This window comes from Muntiacus reevesi, chromosome 6, assembly GCF_963930625.1.
Source record: "Muntiacus reevesi chromosome 6, mMunRee1.1, whole genome shotgun sequence".
NCBI lineage: Eukaryota > Metazoa > Chordata > Mammalia > Artiodactyla > Cervidae > Muntiacus > Muntiacus reevesi.
Genome location: NC_089254.1, coordinates 97,469,514 through 97,488,726, shown reverse-complemented (window position 1 = coordinate 97,488,726; position 19,213 = coordinate 97,469,514). Strand labels below are relative to the sequence as shown.

Sequence of the window (19,213 nt, the reverse complement as noted above, 5' to 3'; positions counted from 1 at the left end):
ACTACTCAAAAGCTGCTATTCTCAAAATCCCCTTCAATCTGTAGGGAGAAAAAGCTAGGCCCACTGTAAATCCCAACACTGCCACTGTATGGTCCTGCCTCTTCTGAAACAGACTTGCATTTAAACTGCAGTAGTAACACTTAAAATTTTGGCCTATATGGTATCTAACATCATCTTACATGGTGCATGCTATTTTCCCAATATCCACCCCCTCCCTTCCAGTGCCAACCACCCTCTCCCTCCCATACAAACAATAAATCAAATCAATTTTCATAGATTTAGGTGCTATTTTTAAAAACATCAAAATTTTACTTTACCCATTCTCTCCGATGCTCCCTGTATTTTTTTAAGCTGTGAGTGGATGACCATGCTATGTGATCAACTGTGAAGGCTAAGCAAAAGTGAACTGAGTTTAGTATTGTAATTTCAAAAGAACCTTAAAGTTTGTAATATTTGACATATAATGGTATGCAGAATCCTTATTTTACTGCATTTTATCAGGCATTAATGGCAAGCAATTTATAAAAACAACTAATTAGTATTTCTTTTGTACAGAATTAGCTTAAAGCTTAGCTTAGAGAAAACAGAGGGAAAAACTCAACAGCACACAAAGCAAACAGAAGCATCCTAGTTTAGGAACGGGGCCAAGAAGGGAAGAGCTCTCCCACGTTCTCTGATGGGACAATCAAATCCTTCCCCTCCCCACAGGTATACTTGTTGGGACCCTGTGTCTCTGTTGGCTGGGGCAGGGTAGGCTTACTCCCTCTGGAATAAATGCCATACTCTTTCAGTGAAAGAAAAGCCAGAGCTAGAAAGAGCGGTGAATAAGCTTTAAGTTTCTTTAACCTTAAAGTTTCTTATTTCCCGTGCCCTCAAATCTTCAAATGTTCCACCTTATTACCATTTCTTACAACATAAGCTATGAGTCCGCAGAACGTGGAAACTATATAAAGACCAATTTCTAATCTGGTACAGAGCAGGAAGAGACCTGTCCTGTGCTAGTAAACACTCATCTTCATGTTTTTGTGGAACTCTTAGGTCTTCTTGTGGAACCAACAGCTATTGCTGCACAGTAACTGTTACAGTAAAGAACAACGTTGATCTTTTTTACAGCTTTCTCCATCAGTCTCACCAACTCCCCTAACTTCTCCCACCTACCTCTGTTGTTCCTTTAGCCTGAAGCTCATCTATAGCCTAAATTTAGCCTAAAGGGCACCTATAAGAATCCTTTTAAAATAATCTTCAAAGAAAAAACTCATTACTCCATTTACCTTGTTAATAAATACACTGTTTAATTCATCATATATTTATACACTATAAAGTATAAGTTCATTTTATGAAAGCATTCACTACCATGTCTTAAAATAATGATCATTGATGCTTTGAAAATATTTAATATGACCTGGTACATATGAAACTTTCCAGGAACATATTTATTATATAAGGAAAGGAAAGAAAAAATACTCAAAGATGGCAGAAGGAAAAACTGTGAGGGCATTTTCCCTTCCAAATGTAGTATCAAGTCATTTCTAACAGAACTTAGGAAATCACACTGAATACTAGTAGAGGCTTTCCTTTCCCCTAGAAAAATAAAAAAAATAAGGGCATTAAAAGGCTAGCCCTCCTAATTCTTTCATATGGTTTATCATCACAAATAGGTACTTGTATCACCCTCACTATCATATTCCCAATGACAAGCCCATTTTTAAAATGCAATGCCCACTGTGGAAGAAGTTTCCAAGACAAGTTCGTTCTTGCTGAATATCAAAGACAAATAATGCTAAAATAATTTTTCAAATTTTCCAGTCTATTTGTCTGTGAAAATCCATATAAAAATATCATAAGGAATGAAACAGAGAAACAGCCATGTAACAGGAAAAAAAGCTTAGGGTCTTTAAGAGCTAAAAGAATGGTAAAGGAAATGTTCAAAAATAAATACTAAAGTAGCTGCATTCCAAGAATTCTATCCCACCCCTTGCCACAATCCTGTTTTCTCTCATTATAAAGCACAGTCTTGGCCACTGGCAGGGGTCAGAGCCATCACACTTCCGCCAGGGGATGTATGCTTTAGGAAATCAACATGTTGCTCCACTTAGAGCTAAGGCACACATTAGAAGTGTGTCTTGAATAAATAGTTATCCACAAATGTAGTCCTAAAAGTGGATTACATGTACTTTGTTTTATGGTATATGCCATTAAGGGAAGTCAATTATTAAAAAGTTGTAGCCTGCTAAATTTTATATTTTGATGCTTACTTCAGAGCTGCAATTCTGACACAGTAACACTCATACTCTAGATATCTGGTGCCTTCTATCATGCGCAACGTTTTATACACAAAATTAGAAGTAACAAAAGCTATCTCTGGCTATGAACAAATAGCTGAAAAGAGCAGAAGAAAAAGTATTTGGCAGATTTGTCTATTAATGAGTCAAGTTTTCAATGGTTGGTGATTGCTATAAAAGCTAAGCGGAGCCTCCCCAAATCTAAAACAAAGTAAAGAAACAAAAATGGAAAAGAAATGAGAATATTAAAGGACAGAAGTGACAGACAACTCAATGATAAAGGAATTTAAAATGAAAAAACAGATTAGCATGAAGGAGACTGAGCCTTGTAAGTACTGAAACAACACAGAAGAAAATCCACTGACATATTCACAAGAAATGCCTTTGGAGGAAAGGACTAAAACAGTGAAGGAGAACCTAAGAGACTTCATTGTTAACACTTTTTTTAAGGGAAACTTACAAAACATTGTTCAGTCTTAGGGATGTTTGGCAGTCTTTTTTATTTTTGACATTTTTTCAAAATTAGATATCTATATATGTATGTAATCAGCATACAGAATTTATCACTTACTGTACATCTTCACTCCCTACTAGACTTTCAGTCCATCTAGGGTCAGAGTCTTATGTCACTACTTTATTGCAGAGTCAAATGACAAAAGCAGCAAATAAGTCCATAATCTCTAAGAAAATGAAAGCAAGAAAAATCTGAAGCAACCCAGCAACCTAGGGATATTCAGGTTCTAGTTGCACCAACAATTACTACACCCTAAAACACATCAGCCGGTATCAGAATACCATGTCTGGGGAAGTACTCCCTGTAATACTATGAGGCAAATTAAATCATTTTATTTATTCTCATACCAGAATTTCTGAAAATACATGGTTTCTAAAATCTGAGGGGAATCAACTGTTCCTTAGTAAGCATGCCCTGACGGTTCTCTGCCCATAATGCAGAATCACAGCACTTCTCCCCAGTTTCTAGCCCATGAGTTTTCTTTGACAAACAGCCAGCACCTTTTCACAATCCCACTGTGAAACAGGTTGGTGAAATCCTGCAGAAATACTGACCACCACAGACCGGAACATTAATGGAGAGGTAAGATCAAGCTAAATAAGCAATTTCATCCTAGAAGTCTGAATGGACCTCTCTAGGGACTTCTATATCGTTCCATCTTATGAGTGTGTATTTCTATTTCTAAGGAAAAATCATTTCTACTTAGGGGCTTAGATATGTACAGTTCAAACAGCTTTCCTTCCATGTAAGGAACTAGAACTGCATTTCCTAAAGTATGGAATTTGTACAAAAAGTGATTTTAGCTGTTATATAATTTCACCAGCATGACATTTTGAACACCACTCTATCACTTAGTAGTGATTATATATCATGATTAAGTCAAGAAAAAAGTTCCCACTTACTGCCTAGTATGTGTTTAATTAATACATCTGACGAGCTCTAATTTTCAACAGAAGTAAATGACAACAGAATCTAGTTTTCTCTTATAACACCATGTTGTTTTCACTGTATTTATTTTTCTGGTGACATAAGCTTTCACTTTAAAGTTAACTTAAATTTTGAGAAAGTGAGTTGACAATTAAAAATGTTAAAACAGGGTAAAAAATAGTAAAGTGACAGATGTGACTAACATTTGGGAAACATTTATCTAGAACAGGGTTTCTCAAACTTTCAGTGTGCATCAGAGTCACATGGAAGGCTTCTTAAAACACAAATTGCTTGCACCCAACCCCCAAAATTCTAATTTGGTAGGCCTGGAGTGATAGGTCCAAGAATCTGTATTTCTAAGAAGTTCCCAGGTGATGCTAAGGTTGATCAGGCACCACACTTTTGAGCAACACTGATCTAGAACAATGGTCAACATGCTTTTTCTTAAACGGCCAGATGGCAAATACTTTAAACTTACCAGCTTTATATCTCTGCTGCAAAGCAAAGCAGCCACAGACCATATATACACAAACGGGCACAACTGTGTTCCAACAAAACTTTAGTTACAAAAAGCAAGTGGGCCATAGTGCCAACCCTGATCTAAAACACACCCTCAAGAGGCAGAGAAGGGTATAATGTTTAACATAGCAGTAGGACAGAATATAGAAGCCGCCAAACAGCAAGGTACATACACTATAGATACTATACATAAACATCTAACCAATGTTATTAAAAGGAAAAGCTTTGTAAAGTTTAACTCCGAAAGAGAAAACTGATGTCTGCAGAAAACTGAGGTCTCAAGAAAATAAAAACAAAACAATTTACCATGCATTCAGGAGACATGACAAAAGATTCAGCAAGGGCAGCTGGTTAAATTCTTTTCATGTAGAATCACAGAGGTCAAACATCATTGCACATGGTTCACAACTAAATTAGAACATAAGGATCAGTATCTAGTGAGTGCTTTTTCAAGAAAAGTTTTAAAGACTCCTTTCTCCAGCCCATGTTAAATAGCAAAATATAACATTTATTCAGCTGACTTACATGTTATTTTCTTCTAATCGCTTTGACTTTTCAAGTCTTAAGCTACTTAGTTAAAACACAAAACTGTAGCTAATTTCAGAGTTTTTATGAACTACTTTTCTCTACATCCTCAATAATCTTACATAACTGATTAAATGATCAAAAGGCCTTGCCTTCTAATTTCTATCCTAGCAGCTGCTAGTGTATGAGAACTTAAACTGGAAAGGAACAGAAAGACTTCTGCAGGTGCTGAATCCATAAGATTCCTGTCATAAACTTACCCTTCCTCCCACTCCTTCCCTCTTTCTCCAGCAAAATGTTCCAACTTTCTTCATCTTCTTACCTACAATTCTGCCATACACTGATTATTAAGTTGGGTAATACAGTCATGTATGTGTCCTCAATAAATATACTAACAGTCCTGAGCTTTTAGGATTCCGTCCATTTTAAGCACCTTTTTGGAATTCCATTCTTGAAGAGTACCTGTCTCATTTATCTAGCCTTGCCCACAGTTTTAAGCCCTCTGCCTATCCTTGCAACCCCGAATTTGCCTGAATCCCTAGCAACTCCGAGGTTTAATGTTTATATGAACCACCTGGTACTGAACACTGACTCACTAACCCTCACCCACATCCATGACAGCTTACTTGCCTTTAACTTCCTGCTACCCATCTTAAAGTTAGTTAAGATGTTAGTTAGAGCTCACTAACATTTATTCCTATATGACATCTTAAACAAACCAAATCAAAGTATTTACTTGGTGTTTATAAAGCTTATGCACTGATAGACAAAATGATTTCTTTGGCTTTTTTTTTTTTTTTACCCAAAGCAAAGAATGTCTCAGAAGCACAGGTTTCCTTGAGGAGAGCTAAACTGTAGAAAATCCAAGAACAATGCAGAGTTGTAGGAGGTAATACTATTATTGTTTTCTGAGTTGTAGTGTAGTCAGAAATATCATTCAGAGTTCAAAACTAGTTTTTTTTTAAATGAATTCACTATGTGGGTGTTAACAGCTTTCAGTGTTTTGATATGCTTGGACCTCTGATAAAATCCTATATTTACTAAAACTGTTTATGTTTAACTATTTAATGTGTTAAATTTTCTTAAAATATCAAAAGAATTCACAAGTTATAGAATTAGATATATCCCATTATTATTTCAAAAAATGTGTGCTTACACATTAAAGGCTATGCCTCCTTCACTTAAAATGAATAATCCAAGTGGAACAGAAGAATGATTTACAACTGACCAAGAAATAAATGATCCATTATGTTAATGAGAGAAAATAAGGAGAAAATGCTCTCAATGTTGATGACAACTCAAGGAACACAGATTACAGTCAAGGTGATTTTATTAAGAAAATCCACTGACAAGAACACTACAATCTTTGATTCAATATTTACTTTGAAGAAAAGCAGCCTGGTCATACTGTCCTATAGGTTCAACAGTTACGTATCACTAGTACCAGGAACAACTAACTGATTTTCTGAACTGCATTTTCCTGATTATCTCCTAGGGTGCATGTCCCTTTAACTTTACATCCTGTAAGATACAACCACCGCACAATATAAATGACCAGCAAAAATATTTAATTATGGTTAATGTACTCTGTTAACTGGGAAAGTACATCATAGGTTCAGAAAGATTATCATCCAAAACAGCTAAAATTACCTGAAAGCTTTAACTTGCTCTGAACACTCCCTAACCATAATGGACAACAAATGATGCTGTAAAATTCTAATCTATATTCTGAGTCCTATAGTCTACTGGTTATTTTTGAAGGCAGATTGCTATTTCTGGCCTGATATAACCTTTCAGAGATGGACTCTGTTCCCATTTAAGAGCTATAAGCAATTTAAGAGGTATGAAATCCTTAAAACTACCTTCTGTAACTTCTCTAGTTGCTAAACTTAGAAAGTAATCTAAATATACACCCTCAATTTTGTTTAACTCCTATCCCTCAAATCTTGCAAGACCTTTCTGGGGTCAGGACTAGAGACCTCTCATAAGTAAACCGTACTTGCTGGCAAAAGGGCTTTAGCTAAGGGACACCCTTTCAACTAAACCAACAGAACAAAAATGACTAGTCTGTGTGAGGACACTAGGTTCCTCCAATCATCACGCAGACAATTCAACTGAACAGCTATTTGACTTTTCCTGTGTTGCTTCTCCTTTTTAAATGGAATATTTTGGGGAAAACAAATTATCCCTCTCTTTTCTGTTACTGCTAACAACTAAAACAAAGTATTTATAAAATTTAATGTATTTTAAGATACTTAATATCTACCTATGGTTTCTTCCTTTTAAAAAATTTAAAATATACTTATTTGTCAACATTTTTGAAGATAACATAAGAAATTACTTGGCTTCTCATTTAACAAAGTATAGATTTAACTTGAGGCAAAAAAGGTTAAGTGACTTACCCAAGGTTACAATTAGAGGTACAGCTGGGGCTAGAAACCAGGTCTCCTGAGTCTTAGCCCAGTGCTCTTTTCCTTAGCCCATGATGCCTTATCAGAAAAATCCAAATACAGTCAGACCCCCAGTTACATGGGTATGAGTTACACTGATTCACATATACAAACTTTATATAGTGTGACCAATGTTTCAACTCACGCGGTACCCTGCTTCCATTTATGCAGTATGCCAGGCATCGGCACGATTTTCAGTGGCACACAGGCGGTTGCCACCACCAGGGCCCTAGGCAAAATTGCAAAGAAGGCAAAGTTTGTCTTTGGCCCTCCCACTTCCCTTATGCATTCCTCACCCACCTCCTGGTCATCCCCCTGCCCAGCCTCCCAGCGCGATCATGCTGCCCTCTGGTTATTCAAAGCCTCCCACTTCCACCACTCACCCAGGACTGTCCTTTCTGGAAGTGCCCAGTGATCCAAAATTACCTCGCCTTTTCCCTACTAAAAGTCCCTCTTCTGAGAATTTCAGTCAAGTTTTGGTCATCTACGTGATTAACTGATTTAAGTAATTCCAAGTTACATTTAACAGCCAAATCTCCAAGGAGTTTAAAAAGGAACTAATTAAAAATTCTGATTTGGGGGCGGGAAAGAGGAAATAAATCCTCCTTAGAGGGGCAAAGGAGGTACAGGTGCCCTGGCTCCCTGCGCCACTTCAGACTCCCTCACAGACAGCACTCTAAGGGCAGAGGGGGGTTACTGCCACCCTGACAAAAAGGCAGTGGCTGCTTTAGAGTCAGTCTCTGGGGTTAAAAAAAAAAATTGGACACAGCTGCTTTAAATACTCTCCTACCTACCTTCTCCATCTCTCTCCCACCCCTTCGACCCCACTTCCACTTCTTAGTAACCACTCCCTTAAGCTGTTCCTGTGTCCAACACAAAGCTTCCCATTATATAAATTCAAATTACATGGTGTTATTTAGGAAGGCATCCATATTCCCTATCCCTGGATAACTTGAAGTTGACTGAACACTTAAAAAAAAAAAATCCTAATTACTTGAAGGTCCTGGATAAGATGAGTATATAAACTCATTAACTATGTGGTAAGAAAGAAAAGTATGCTCTGATTCCTATGTACATAAAAGAACTAATCTGGGTATCTAAAAAACATTCTCCTTGAAAGTAGTATGTTTCTTACTTCTAGCCCAACACAGCAGTGAAAATCCAGTCATTTCAGCTAAAATAATATCGTGGACTTGTAAACATGAGTTCATTGGTAAATCCTCTTAGTCTGGAGGCAAAAAAAAATCCAGTAACAAACACATAAAAATATAAATTTATCTGTATACAAAGCAGAGTGGATTTTAAGAAACGCAAGTTTCTGCGGATTACACACATAGGAAAAATATGTATGTATGTATATATGTGTGTGAGTACACACACACACATATATTTTAATTCAGTTTTACAATAGTAGATTGCAATCTAGTTTGGAAATTTATCAGGTGATAATAGTTGCTTTGATCCAACTGCCCTCCCAGTAAAATTAGGAAACTAAATCCATGAGGAAGGTACCAAAAATGACATCCAACTAGGATTAATAGGATCGTGTAAACTATGTCTTAAGTAAAATGAGTTCTATAATTTTGCTACAAAGATTAGTTATTCTGTTAGTTAAAATCCTGAATTAAGCCCCTTCTCAATACCATCTTCAAAATGGAAAAGGAGCAATGTTAAGTAAACGCTACAGTTATAAAAACCACTCTAACCTAAAAGTGAAAAATGTTAACTGATAGAAGTTTCTCCAGTGGCATTTTTAATTAATGCTAACTTTCAAGGGTTTACTACATAAATAAAATTCATTTCCTTCCCAATCTTCCTCTTCTCTATACACAACCACAAGTAGGTTTGCGATCTACACCTACTTTTCTATACGTTCTAAGAAGAAAAGTTCCAAATATGGGTTTTTATTAAAACTGAATTATGAACACTGATAAACCATGCAAATTATGTACTGCTAAAAACATTTGAATTCAATAAAAATGTTTTAAATCTACTCACATTTTGCTGCAAAGCACTCAAGGAAATTCTAACAGCAACTGCTCAAAAGTTAAGAGTGTGCCTTTTCTCTTACATCAAACAACTTAAGTAACTTGTCAAGAAAAAAGCATTGGTTTAATGGCTAAGAAACTATTTGCCTGAACAAGCAACATACAAAAATGAGCAAGTATTGGCTTTGTTTCTAACAAAGTAGTGGACTAGACCCTTCCTCCATATTAGCATGGGCTTCACTCGAATTTCAAAGAGTGTATTACTAATTACCATCATCAAAAAAGCAACAGCATTTCGTCTTACCTAGAAATTCTCTATGACAAAAAGATATCCAGTCATTAGTGGTTCTTTGTACAAACACTAACCTAAGCGCCTAAAAGCATCGTTGTTTCCCTCAATTCTACTTCACTGGGCACCACATTTTCAAAATGGTTCTATTCGGGGCACATGCAAAGTTCGTCAATATTTACTGAACAAAGCTTCTATTAAATTGTCTAACAAAATGGAGGTCTCTCGGAAAAAACAGGCCGTAACATTCTTTTCACAAAATGGGCCAAACACACCCGCTTCAGGAAACCATGGTTTGGGTCAGATTTTCCCATATGAATGGTGGTTTCATCTCTGGGACTGGATTCTAGGAAAGATTTTCTCCGGACCCAGGTAAAGGGGTGGAGGGTGGGGACCATTTCTCTCTGGATACTCCGCAGGGCGGCGGCGAGGGCTGATCCCACAGCTCTGGGTTAAGGAATTAGTTCAGGGGGCGGAGGCCTTAGCGGTCCGTAGGTGCCTAACCAGCGACAAGACAGGCCGCCCGACTACGCATGAGAGACGTGGGCTCTCCCGTCCCAGCCAAGTCAACACTCGGAGCTCAAACTCTCCTTTCAGGCTCCAGGCCCCGCCTGACCCCATTGGCAGCAGTTCCCGCCAATCCGCTCGGTCGCCGCCCCCCGGGCCCGCCTGCCCAGCCTTCATTGGATGGGACGGGAGCCGGGACCTCGTGTTACCAATCTGGGAGCCCCTTACTCAGCCACACACACAAGCCCAGGTGCGCCCGCGGAGCCCCTTCCCCTCACCTTCCCCATCCCTTCCCCCACCCCCAGGGCACTGGCAGAGACTTACCGTCCCGGGAGGTGCCCATCAACTGGTCCAGCATCGCGCGCATCTGGGCCTGCGCCGACATGGCGGCGGCGTAGCGGGCGGGCGGGGGAGGGGCGCAGAAAGGGCCCTTTCGGGCGGGGGGGACAAGGGGAAGGGGTGGGGGGAGCTGAGACGCTTGTCTCTGCCGCCGCTGCCTCGAGACGTGCGGAAAGGAAGCCGGAGGGGTTGCAGGAGAGTCCGGGCTGCGGCTCCTCACGACGACGCGTACGTGGAAGTCAGCAGCCCCCGAAAGCGACCCTCGTTCCCTCTCTTTCCGTCGGTTCCTGGGACGGAAGCAATACCGGCTAAGCAAGCTCTCGTCTCCAACACCGCCACCCGCCAGAAGACGTCAGCCCCCCCCTCCAAGTTCTGACGCCGCTCGCCGCCACCGTCGCCGCGACGTGAGCGCGCACGCTCCTCGCGCTTGGTCGTTTCCCGCGGGGGCTCCACCAACTGGCGTCTAACTGTATTCGCTCCGCCCGCCCCGCACGGGGCGGGGGTTCCACCCTAACGTCTCTCGGGCGCGTGCACGCCGGCCTCTCCCGCCCCTGCCTCCAGATCTCGCGAGACTCGGGTGCCTCAAACCGGATCCGCCCCGGGCGCGAAACCTCGCTCTCCCGGCTGCGGGTCCGCTAGGGCTTCGCCGCACGGTGTGCTGGCGAGCCAGACCCAAGTTAGCCAGTGGGCCAGAGGGTTAGCCAGAGTCGAAAGTAAGTAGAAACCGCATCTGGCATTTCGACGGAGGTTAGCAGCGTTAGTAGCTATTATGGGCGTATTCCTGACAATACTCATTGACCTGACCAATTAACTCGTTTTCACAGACCCAGGGGCCTGTCATCATGTAGACTCAACCCTTTTCTCATTGTGACCCGACTCTCTACGAAAGAAGCCCTGGAGATCTGACAGCTGGGTCGTTTTCCTTAATCTATGCAGAGAGGCTTTAAGCCGCCCAACTGGACTAAGTTAGGTTCAGGAAATAACGCCTGAAGTTAATACACTAGGAGCAGGCCATCCAACCCATTCGGATTTATCATCGTTACTTATATAGCAGGAAGCTGTTAGCCTATATTAGAAGCTATAAAAATTAAGATTCTAAGAAAGGAAAGGAGGTCATCTTGTAGAGAATTTTTTTCCCTACTTGACAGCTAAATTTGAAGGATGAGGCCTTTTTGGTGTATCAGCAGCTTTGACAATGGAAAAGAAAGCCGGTGGGTTGGGTTAGCTTAACCGTCACCCTGCGTTCCAGACGTAGGTGGACAGATTCCTAACTGTGGAACCTTCAGTGCTTTTTTTAATTAAATCTCAACCTCCGATGAAGTTACACGTATGTGAGGACTAAATGAGCTCACAGAAAATACCTATCCCGGAGCCTTGTTTTAACTTTTATTGTAAAATAATAATTCCTTAAGAGGAGACACAGGTACTTTGAAAAGGAAATAATGGTGAAAATTTTTGTTGCATTAAAATGTTATATACATTGCCTTTGAGCTTTATTAGCAAGATCAATTAAAAATGTACATGAAATAGCAATTGTAGCCTCAAGGTACCCCCCACCACACCCTTTTTATTCGGCCCTCCGGTGCAGCTTGGGAGGGAAGGCTCTGAGAATTAACCACTGGCCCCACCGCCAGGGAAGTCCCCAAAGATCCCTTTAAAAGCATATTGGTGAAATAAGCCAGAAAGTTAAAGACCAATACAGTATACTAACGCATATATATGGAATTTAGAAAGATGGTAACGATAACCCTATATGCAAAACAGAAAAAGAGACACAGATGTACAGAACAGAATTTTGGATTCTGTGGGAGAAGGTGAGGGTGGGATGTTTCTAGAGAACAGCATTGAGACATGTATATTATCTAGGGTGAAACAGATGCATGAGACAAGTGCTCGGGCCTGGTGCACTGGGAAGACCCAGAGGAATGGGGTGGAGAGGGAGGTGGCAGGGGGGATGGGGATGGGGAATACTTGTAAATCCATGGCTGATTCATGTCAATGTATGACAAAAACCACTACAATATTGTAAAGTAATTAGCCTCCAACTAATAAAAATAAATGAAAAAAAAAAAAGCAAATTGGGTCTATCTCAGAATCATCGCAGTGTTTAGTAACTGAAAAGATAGTTTCCTACCAGTTATTCAGAGAGTTGAAAATTCAAACAACTCCAAATACGTGGAATATCATCCTTTGGAAACTATTTACAGTAAAAGAAAAATTTACAAATCAATACGTGTGAGAGAAATGCACTATTAAATATGGCTGTCCCTGGTGGCACATGAGGTCGCAGAGTGGGACACGACTGAACAACTAACACTATTACATGTACAGTATCCTTGAGTTCAGTCGTTCAGTCGTGTCCAACTCTACGACCCCATGGACGCCATCCTTAAGAGGAAAATATGCTGAAATATTGAAATGGTTTGTGTTAGTGAAGAGAGTTTAGTTCTTATCTCTCACTTACTTTCTACCTTTCTGATTGCTCACATTTTAGATAAATCTCCTATTTTCAGAAAACATAGTTTTTGTCTTTTAATAATCTGATATTCACTGCCTTTTAATTGAAGCATTTACTCACTTATATTCATGTAATTACATACGTCCTTGAGTTTAAAGCTCTTGTCTATCTCACCTGTTTTAGGTTTAATTTTCTCTCGTTTCTTGTCTCCCTTTTAATCATTTCATTTTTTCCCCTTCTCGTAGTTTGGAAATTTTAGTCTTTTTATTCTTTTAGCAGTTATTCTAGAAGTTATATAGGGGTGTTTTTTAATGTATCAAAGTCTAATCAATGCGTTTACACTTCACCCAGAGAGATAATACAGAGAACCCAGAAAACTAACTCCATTTAAACCTCTTCCCAAGATAACTGCACGTGTTAGTCATATGGTTTAGATTTTTTGTTTGTTTTTTCTCTTTTCTTTTTTAGGCTGCACCCCAGAGTTTGCAGGATCTTAGCTCCCCGATTAGGGACTGAACCTGGGCCCGCAGCAGTGAAAGGGTAGAGTCTTAACCACTGGGCCACCTGGGAATTCCCAGTTCATTATGGCTTTTTAAAACAAAATTTCATATCAATGTTTGTTTATTTACCACTTTTTCTTTCTTTCTGGAATCTCTGCCTTTCCACCTGGGATCATTTCCCTTTTGTCTGATGTTTAAACTTTAGGACAGGAGTCAGCAATATACAATTCACTCATCAAATCCAGGCCATTGCCAATTTTTGTGACTAGGTTCATTGGAATACTGCCAGGCTGTTCGTTTGTTACTGTCTACAGTTTCTTTAGACTACAACAGCAGAGTTAAGTGGTTGGCAGATACCGTACCCTATGGCCTGGAAGACTGAAATATTTACTGTCTAGCTCTTTCAGGACACTTGCCTGACCTGTCTCAGGGTTTGCTTTCGTATTGGCTTGCTAGTAGAGAACTCTGCCATTTTTGTTGATCTGAAAAGACCTTTATCTTGCCTTTCTCAATTCTAGATGAATATTCTAGGTTGAAAGTTATTTTCTTTTGGCACATAGACGCTATCATTCTGCTGCCTTTCTTGCTCCTGGGAAGGCAGTTCTGTCTGTCATTCCTTTGAAGAAAGCTGGGCTGTCTGCTTTCAAATTGTGTTCTTTTTGCATGTATTTTTCTGCAGCTTACTGTATCTGGGTTTGGATTTATTTTTATTTTGCTTGTGATTCATTGAGCTTTTAGAAACTGTGGACTAACATCTTTTTTTTAATCAATTTCAGAAAAATTTTTAGCTATTCTTGAATACGGTCATTCATCAACTTCTGAACCTCCAAATCAAGTTTCATTGTTTCCTCTATATCTCTTTATTCTCTTTGTGTTTTCCACCTTGTTGTGCCAAGCTACCTTCTTGATGCTTTTTTTCCTGACGAGTTTTATTGTTCACTAACCTCCCTTCAGCTGTTAAACCTATCAAATGATTTATTTATTTTTTCAGTTATAGAATTTTTATTTGGTTGTTTTTCAAATCTAAGTCATTTTTTATGGTTTCTGCTTCCTTGATTAAATTCCCAAGGTTGGCTATTATTTGACCCAGTGATCATAATTGTTTTGTAATCTGAGTTTGCTGATTATAATATCTGAAGTTTTCTATGGTTCTGTGTCTGTTATTTCTCCTGGATTTCCCTTTTGGGGTCTTGTTTTCTTATGTATCTGATTATCTTTGTCTGCTGAACATGTACTTGAAAACATATGTGTAGGATATAATGCTGTCTTTCTCCAAAGAGGATTTTTATTTTTTTTTCTGATAGTAATTTGAAATACATGTCAAGGATCATCATAATACAAATTCAATGCTTTAATTTCTCTTGACACCAAAATGGCAAAAATCTGGTCTGAAAGGCTGACAAGGACTTTTTTATTTCCAGTTCACCCTTGAGAGTGAACTCCAGAGTGCTAGTTTAAAGTGAGTGTGGGTTTCTTAGAGTGCTTACCTTGGTGGGCCAGAGACTTTGTCTTTTGCCTCCCTAACCCCTCTATGATCCCACCAAAAGTGCAGGTTAATTTGAAAACTGAAGCTATTGCTACTAAAGTGGCAAATGCCTTGAGGCCAAAAATATGCCTTTGTGTGCTGCACTTTTCTTGTTTCTTGTCTTCTAAGAGTTGGCCTACTGCTTTCCTACTTATCTTAGTAGCTCTTTAATGATTTTAAGAATTAAAATATTTCATCCATGGTTTTTAGCTGTATTCAACCAAAGTGTTAATGTAAATTACCTAGACTGTCATTAACAGAATTAGAAATTTGTTCTCTTTGTAAACTTTTTTAATTTTTAAAATTTAGTAACTCTGTATTACTCTTATCCAAAAACAAAACCTGTGAATATGTCTTTGTGTACATTCTAGCAATGATATCCATTCCTTTAGGAATAAGTTGTCATAAGGAAACAGGAACTTACAAGAGTAGTATATACTCTTAATCTATACATGCCATCAGCTAGGTAATTAAAAATTAGAATAGGTACAAGATTGGTGCAAAAATAATTGCATTTTTTCATTGTTAAAATTTGCTGTTTGATATTGGAATACTTTCTTAAATGTGGTTATATTATACTTCATTTTAATACACATTTCTTGCTTTGCTGTTTGCTAATGACTTATTACTTGCTGTTTATTTTGTATTTATTTTAGACTAGGAAATGATGTTAGACAAAAAGTAAATTCAAGCAATTTTCTTATTCGAGTTCAAAATGGGTCATAAAGCAGCAGCGACAACTCTGAAACAACAAATTTGGCCCAGGAACTGCTGATGAACATACAGTGCAGTGGTGGTTTAAGAAGTTTTGCAAAGGAGATGAGAGCCTTGAAGATGAGAAGTGCAGTGGTTGGCCATCAGAAGTTGATAACGATCAACTGAGAGCAATCATCAAAGAAGTTGCTGAAGAACTCAGCGTCGACCATTCTATGGTCATTTGGCATTTGAAGCAAATTGGAAAGGTGAAAAAGCTCGATAAGCGGGTGCCTCATGAACTGACCGAAAATTTAAAAAAACGTCATTTTGAAGTGTCATCTTCTCTTATACTGCGCAACAGCAACGGACCATTTCTCGGTCAGATTGTGACATGCGACAAAAAGTGGATTTTATATGACAACCAGCTCAGTGGTTGGACTGAGAAGAAGCTCCAAAGCACTTCCCAAAGCCAATCTTGCACCAAAAAAAGGTCATGGTCACTGTTTGGTAGTCTGCTGCCAGTCTGATCCACTGCAGCTTTTTTAATCTCTGGGACACCATTACACCTGAGAAGTATGCTCAGCAAATTGATAAGATGCACCAGAAACTGCAATGCCTGCAGCTGGCATTGGTCAACAAAAAGGTCCCAGTTCTTCTCCACAAGAATGCCCAACTGCACATCGCACAACCAATGCTTGAGAAGCTGAATGAATTGGGATACGAAGTTTTGCCTCATCCGCCATATTCACCTGACCTCTTGCCAACCAACTACCACTTCTTCAAGCATCTTAACAAATTTTTGCAGGGAAAATGCTTCCACAACCAGCAGGAGGCAGAAAATGCTTTCCAGGAGTTCATAGGATCCCGAAGCATGGATTTTTATGCCACAGGAATAAACAAACTTATTTCTTGTTGGCAAAAATATGTTGATTGTAATGGTTCCTATTTTGGTTAATAAAGATGTGTGGTTTTTTTTGCTTTTTTTTTAAAGATGTGTTTGAGTCTAGTTATAATGATTTAAAATTCATGGTCCAAAACCACAATTACTTTTGCACCAACCTAAATAGCATACATTTTGCTAGCCATCCAGAGTGGACAACTCTTCATTTTATTGTAATTTATAAACTAATCTAGTAAATAAAGGCTATATAGTAAAATTTAATATTGCAGTGATTCTTTCATCTTGAGTACCTATCTAATAACAAATTTTATAAACTGTTCCTGTTAATTTAAATACAGGTTAAAAAAATCAAATTCTGGGGTAATTCCCTTGTGATACAGTGGTTAAGAGTCTGTACTTCCACCACAGGGGAGCACTGGTCAGACTGCTGGTTGGGCTAAGATCCTGCATGCAGCATGACCCCCCACCAAAAAAAAATCGGTGTAAATTATATCGTTTTAGTTGAGTGATTAAAAATTTACCTTACGAACACAAAGTCCCTTGGATTAGCCTGCCTTTAGTTCAAAACTACGCTGCTTTTTTTCCACCCCACACAATCCTAGTATGTGAGAACCTTTTGTTCTTATCATTATGTTTGTATTTGTGTCTTGAACATTTATCCATACAAAGGACAAGCAAAGTACTAATGACTTAAAACCAGACAGAAACAGTCTAGTCAAAATTTATAAACATTTGAAGTTTATGGAGAGGAGAAATAGCAAGACATTAGAGACATCACTTTACCAACAAAGTCTGTCTAGTCAAAGCTATAGTTTTTCCAATAGTCGTGTATGGATGTGAGAGTTGGACTATAAAACTGAGCGCCAAGGAATTGATGCTTTTGAACTGTGGTGTTGGAGAAGACTCTTGAGAGTCCCTTGCACTGCAAGGAGATTCACCCGGTCCATCCTAAAGGAAATCAGTCCTGAATACTCATTGGAAGGACTGATGTTGAAGCTGAAACTCCAATACTTTGGCCACCTGATGTGAAGAATGACTCATTTTAAAAGACCCTAATGCTGAGAAAGAGTGAAGGTGGGAGGAGAAGGGGGTGGCAGAGGATGAGATGGTTGGATGGCATCACCAATTCATTGGACATGAGTTTGAGTAAACTCTGGGAATTGGTGATGGACAGGAAGGCCTGGTGTGCTGCAGTCCACGGGCTCCCAAAGAGTTGGACACTACTGAGCAACTGAACTGACTGAAATAGCAAGAACCAAACCTGAACTGAGTGAGCTACTTGGTTGGTCTATTAAAGACAGAAGTTTTAAAGAGTGAAAAGAAAATATCGAAGCCACAGTCAGCCCCATAATAGGCATTTTAAAATGCTTGTTGAGGGAATTCCTTAGCGGTCCAGTAGTTAGTACTCATCGCTTTCAATGCTATTGCCCAGGGTTCAAGCCCTGGTTGGCACACAGCATGTGCAAAAAAATAAAAAACTTGTTGAAGGAAGAAGAAAAAAAGAAAGCAAAATTTAACTTGAGAGCTAAAGAGTGAATAGGAATTAGCCTGAGAAGTGGGAGATAGTTGGGAGAAAGCTTTCCATGCATATGGAACAACAGAATGTTGAAAGTCATGGCTTCCAGAACTGAATGAATTTCTACATGGCTAGACTGTCAGATGTAAAGAGGGGAGAGATGAAGCTAAGAGATTTATCGGGCTTACTGGCGACCGGCTTCAATAAGATGATCATGGCAGCTCGGACAGGTCAAAGAGCCCTTAAAAAGGTGGTCTTGGGATGCCATCCGAAGTTGGCAGCAGCCACCAGAGCCCCGGCTCCAGCGCGGATGCCTGCGAGGAACGTCAGTTATTTAGCTTCCTGTGGTATACTGATGAACAGAACTCTTCCACTACATACCTCAGTTTTGCCTAAGAAGATACATGCAAGAACCTTCTTCAAAATTGCTGCACCATTAATAAAAGAAAAGAATATTCAAAAAGGAGAATTATAGGCTATTCTATGCAGGAAATGTATGATGTAGTATCTGGAATGGAGGATTATAAGCATTTTATTCCTTGTAAAAAATCAGATATAATATCAAGGAGATCTGGATACTGCAAAACACAATTAGAAATTGGGTTTCCACCTGTATTGGAGCACTATACCTCAGTAGTAACCTTGGTGAAACCACATTTCACCACATATCAGTACAGGTGAAGGCATCCTGTACTGATGGGAAGCTCTTCAATCATTTGGAGACAGGCATTTTAGCCCAGGTCTTCCTGGCTACCCAAGAACTTGTACTTTGGATTTTTCAATTTCTTTTGAATTTCACTCACTTCTACACTCTCAGCTTGCCACATTGTTTTTCGATGAAGTTGTAAAGCAGATCGTGACTGCCTTTGAAAGAAGAGCGTGTAAGCTCTATGGTCCAGAAACAAACATACCTTGGGAATTGATGCTTCGTGAAGTTCATCACACGTAAAGAAAAAAGGAAATGGTCACCTACTTGTATCTAGTTTATTCACTTTTAGGAAGTGCTTTCATCATTTGCTTTCAGAAGTCAGAAAGCATTTGTCAAACCCAGGTTTTATTATAAACCCATACCGTTGAAAATTTGCACTTGGAATATGGAACACGTACATAGAATTCAATCAAGTATAATTCAGAGTAGTATGTCTATTAGCATATTTACAATAATAGGATATCATCACTGTTGCTGGAATACTGATATCACTCTTTTGAGCAGAAATTGAAACTGTAAATTTAAACCTTTTAATTATCACCTCACCTGAAAGAGGCTGGTTGAAACA

At 39.1% G+C, this 19,213-nt stretch overlaps 1 protein-coding gene and 1 pseudogene across 7 annotated transcripts in view; one reads left to right on the top strand and one right to left on the bottom strand.

Moving 5' to 3' along the window:
* The window catches only part of LUC7L2 (LUC7 like 2, pre-mRNA splicing factor), a 54,573-nt gene extending 43,876 nt beyond the window's left edge, over nucleotides 1–10,697 (bottom strand). Inside the window, exons 1-2 of one of the 7 annotated variants that reach the window (XM_065939173.1) lie at nucleotides 7,170–7,293; nucleotides 4,549–4,650 (exon numbers count right to left, since the gene is read on the bottom strand). In XM_065939173.1, the coding sequence (XP_065795245.1) occupies nucleotides 4,549–4,555 (7 nt within the window). In that variant the 5' untranslated portion in view covers nucleotides 4,556–4,650; nucleotides 7,170–7,293. Of the gene's footprint in view, nucleotides 1–317; nucleotides 719–4,536; nucleotides 4,651–7,169; nucleotides 7,294–7,362; nucleotides 7,436–10,325 lie in introns of those variants that run through there. The other 6 variants (XM_065939168.1, XM_065939169.1, XM_065939170.1 and 3 more) reach the window with 6 other exon arrangements.
* Nucleotides 10,698–18,144: 7,447 nt separating this feature from the next.
* Nucleotides 18,145–18,885, top strand: LOC136170725 (coenzyme Q-binding protein COQ10 homolog B, mitochondrial pseudogene; annotated as a pseudogene).
* The last annotated feature ends 328 nt before the right edge of the window (nucleotides 18,886–19,213 follow it).